Here is a 3,499-nt window from a genome sequence, read left to right as displayed (position 1 = left end):
GCTCGCTTGCTTCCAGAACACTAATGCTAGCAGCCTGCTCGCACTAACCACAGCTGCCTGCTACGGAGAATATGGCGCCTGATCCCGCGATCCGGGTCAACCATTGCGTGCTGGGATCGGCGAGGACGAGGTGCCGTGGGACGCCGACCCGGGGGGTGGGTTTGCCGTAAACGATGCGTGTTGCCGTGCTCCATCGTCGCACGAGCGGGTGCGCTGATCCGGAAATGGGAGAACCGGTCGCGGGTCAAAGAGAGTGAGAGATAACTGGTCAGATTTCAGTAGAGTGGCTTGGCTTGCACCGGTCCATGCCTCCATGGCTCTTCCCTCCCTTGCAAGGCGCCAACCGCCAAGGCTCTCCACGTCGTCGTCCAGCTGGGTTCCAACTTCCAAGCTCCTTGCAAATTGCAATTGTGGCAACTCTGAGGTATTTCCTGACGCTGAAGTTTCTCTACTTGGAATAACCATACAAGCCTGATTGCCTGAATCTGGGCTACTGCTAGTTAAAGTCCTAGTCTTCTCAGCTTCGGCTACTAGTACTTAAAAAGGGGGGAAAAAAAGGGGGTCTGAATCTGAGCAGCTGCTCCATCTTCTGCATTTGTTTCTCTTGCAGCACATCGACAGTGAAGCATCACTTTGTATTATTAACAGGAGAGGAAATGTCATGTTTAAGCTTGCTTCAATATCATTAACCTCTTCCTATGGAGGATTCATCAAACCCTCTTCAAAGTCCTTTCAACCAAACGATTCAACCGGGTAGAGAATGTTCGGCGTCAACTCACTTTCGTCGGGTCTTCATCACAAAATCGAAAGCACGGCATTTGGTGATATTTTTCGCAAAAAGGAAGTGGGGAGCCGTCAGCGCAATTCCCTCGGTTTAAATTGACACCAGGACCCCAACCTCCACTACGAGCGCATTTCAAAATACCATCGGCCAATTTGCTGATGCCGCATGACAGCCTACCAAGCATCGCATCGATATACACTGTTTTGGCTGCAGCACTCATGGGATGATGGCAAGCCCCCACTGAATTGTCATTGTTTAAGCAAGGCCTTAACCACCAGCCTGAGCCACTTAAGCAAGAGAACAACTGACAACCACAATCCCAGCGAGGCAGCAGCATGTGAACGTCGCGATCCAAACAACCCGGCTTTTGTCACCTATCAGCCCATGATTGGGGATTAAGCTCGACGATTGCCAATAATAGCCGAGCAATCCAATCTTTTCCAGCAAGTGGTACGGGAGACATGGAGAACAAAGCGTAGCAGCTGGCTATTCTAACACAGGAGGAGATCTAGTCATTCAACCACTATGGCTAATCACTTATTTAACCCTAAATTATCAAGATACTATTCGAAGCCCACAATGCACTACCTAATGAAGAGAACGACGCAATGATACGTAGAATTCAAAAGAGAACGAACCAATGATCTGTCGAATTTTAGCGATTTGCCACCTAATTTGGATGGACCATTGATCACACAGTATGGTAGAAGCTCATTTCTCCGGTTGTCAATGGAGAATTGTAAAAAATGGTATGGTCAGTGGAGCAAGCACTCAAAACTGCACAAGAACATTGCTCGGTAAACAATTGCAACTTACAACAATGGGAAGAGAAATCCTCACTGAATCGAGAACCAATCATCAATCGAAACAATGCCGGCGAGCCGCTTCTGCCGCCGCCGCCGCTAGCCCATCACACTAGCTCTTCCAGGCGTAGACAAGGAGGGAGAAGCCGTCGCCGCTCTGCAACTCGGCATCCTCCGGGCTGCCCCAGTCCATGACTGTCGAGCCACTTGCCCATGACGCGGAGGACGACGCCACTGACGCCGACGAGGAGGAGCTCGCCTTGGCCAGCCTGCGGGCCTGCCCCCTCTTCCTCCGCTTCTCGCCATTGCTGCTGCTCTCGCTCCAGTCACCTCTCCCCCACCTGCCAACGTAGCCCGCCCAGCCGCCTCTCCCAGCCTTGTCGAGCAGCTCCTTCTCCTTGGCGTCAGCCGATTCACGCTCCTCGCCGTTGCCGCCGCCCGCGAGCTCGAATCGGAAGACGAAGACGGCGTGCGCGGGCGGGGTGGCGGCCGCGGCGAGCGCTGCGGCGGCGGCGGAGGCGTCGGGGGGCGAGGTGTCGCGCGCGGGGAAGAGCCAGTTGTGGAGGTCCCAGGAGACGAGGACGCGGTCACCGCCGCCGAGGTCCACCTTCTCGGATCCGCGGAACTTCCATCGCAGGCGGCGGACGTGGAGCACGCGCTCGCCATCGACGGAGACCGACATGCCGACCTCAGCCCTGTCCCTGTCCCGCTGCTCCTTCGCCTGCCCCTGCCCCTGGCCCTGGCCGCGCGCGACGAGATCCACCGAGATCTCCCGCTCCTTGCCGCGGACGACGACGCAGGTCCGGTGCCCCCGGCCGCCGCCGCCGCCGCCGCCGCCGCCCGCGTCGCGCATGGACACGTGCTCGCGCCGCGAGACGAGGACGGGGCCCGGCCCCGGCGGGCGGCGCGCCTTGGTCTTCCTGTACGCCTCCTCCGCCATGTCCCCCGCCACGACCGCCATCTGGCCGTCCACCACGACGGCGACGAAGTACCCCGACGAGGGCTCCGGGGAGCCCGAGGGCGGGAACCGCGCCCGCGACAGGTCCCACGCCAGGTCCACCCGGCGGTCCCGCACGCGGAACCGCTTGGACCCGCGCCGCCGCCACAGCAGCCACGGGCGCACGCGCACGGCCACGGTCGCCTCCTCCTCCTCCTCGTCGTAGTCCTCGGCGGCCCCGTACTCCACCCCACCGCCGTCGTCGTCGCACCCGTAGTCAGAGGACGACGAGGGACCCGCGGCGACGCGGAGCACGGCGCGGAGGCTGAGCCCGAGCGCGGCGCGCGACCAGGACAGCGCGGCCAGGCCGAGGCGCGTCTCGTAGACGGACGTGGCGAGGCTGGTCCCCGCCCCGCCCGAGGCGGACCCGGACCCCGACGACGCCGAGGCCCGGCCGCCGGGCGCCGCGGCGCCGCGGAAGCAGGCCGGTATCGCGTCGGGCATCGCTTCGCCTCTCCCTCCTCTCTTCTCCCCCCTTGTTGTTGGCCGTTGGGGGGAATGGAAATGAAATGAACGGGTGAATCGCAACGAAAACCACGAGATTTTGGGCTGGAAACGCAGGCGTTTCGGTGTTTTTTTGGGCACGGCCCCCCCTCGCGCAGGCGGCAGCAGGTTGGACTTGGACCAGGATCCGGCGCGAGGAGGGAGCGTTACATATAACTCTGACGCGGTGGGGCACGGCCGCGTTGGACTGGACTGGACCCAGCTGGGGTGCGAGCGCGACACCTGCGGCGCGGTGCCACCACCACCACCACCGCCGGCGCTTGGACCCGACCGGGGGCCGCTTCTTCTTGTTCTTCTTTTTCTTCCGACGCTGGTTGTCTCGTGGCCTCGTGGGTTTTGAGCTCGTTTCTCTTCGTTGTTAATTTTGATTTTTTTTTTGACAAGGGCGCGAATAAAGCCGTGTTCATATTA

General features: G+C 60.0%; 1 protein-coding gene across 1 annotated transcript; it reads right to left on the bottom strand.

The window, feature by feature from the left end:
* Positions 1-1,562: 1,562 nt before the first annotated feature.
* On the bottom strand, positions 1,563-3,226 carry LOC117843463 (uncharacterized). The gene has a single exon (XM_034724049.2). The coding sequence runs from the start codon at positions 3,026-3,028 to the stop codon at positions 1,700-1,702; it is 1,329 nt and encodes a 442-aa protein (XP_034579940.1). The 5' UTR covers positions 3,029-3,226; the 3' UTR covers positions 1,563-1,699.
* Positions 3,227-3,499: the final 273 nt, after the last annotated feature.

Source organism: Setaria viridis, chromosome 2 (genome assembly GCF_005286985.2).
Source record: "Setaria viridis chromosome 2, Setaria_viridis_v4.0, whole genome shotgun sequence".
In the NCBI taxonomy this organism is placed as follows: Eukaryota; Viridiplantae; Streptophyta; class Magnoliopsida; order Poales; family Poaceae; genus Setaria; species Setaria viridis.
This window is presented reverse-complemented; position numbering and strand designations above follow the sequence as displayed.

What these genes read in the sequence shown, in the direction of transcription:
- LOC117843463 (XM_034724049.2), bottom strand. Translation starts at nt 3,028, where the DNA reads ATGCCCGACGCGATACCGGCCTGCTTCCGCGGCGCCGCGGCGCCCGGC.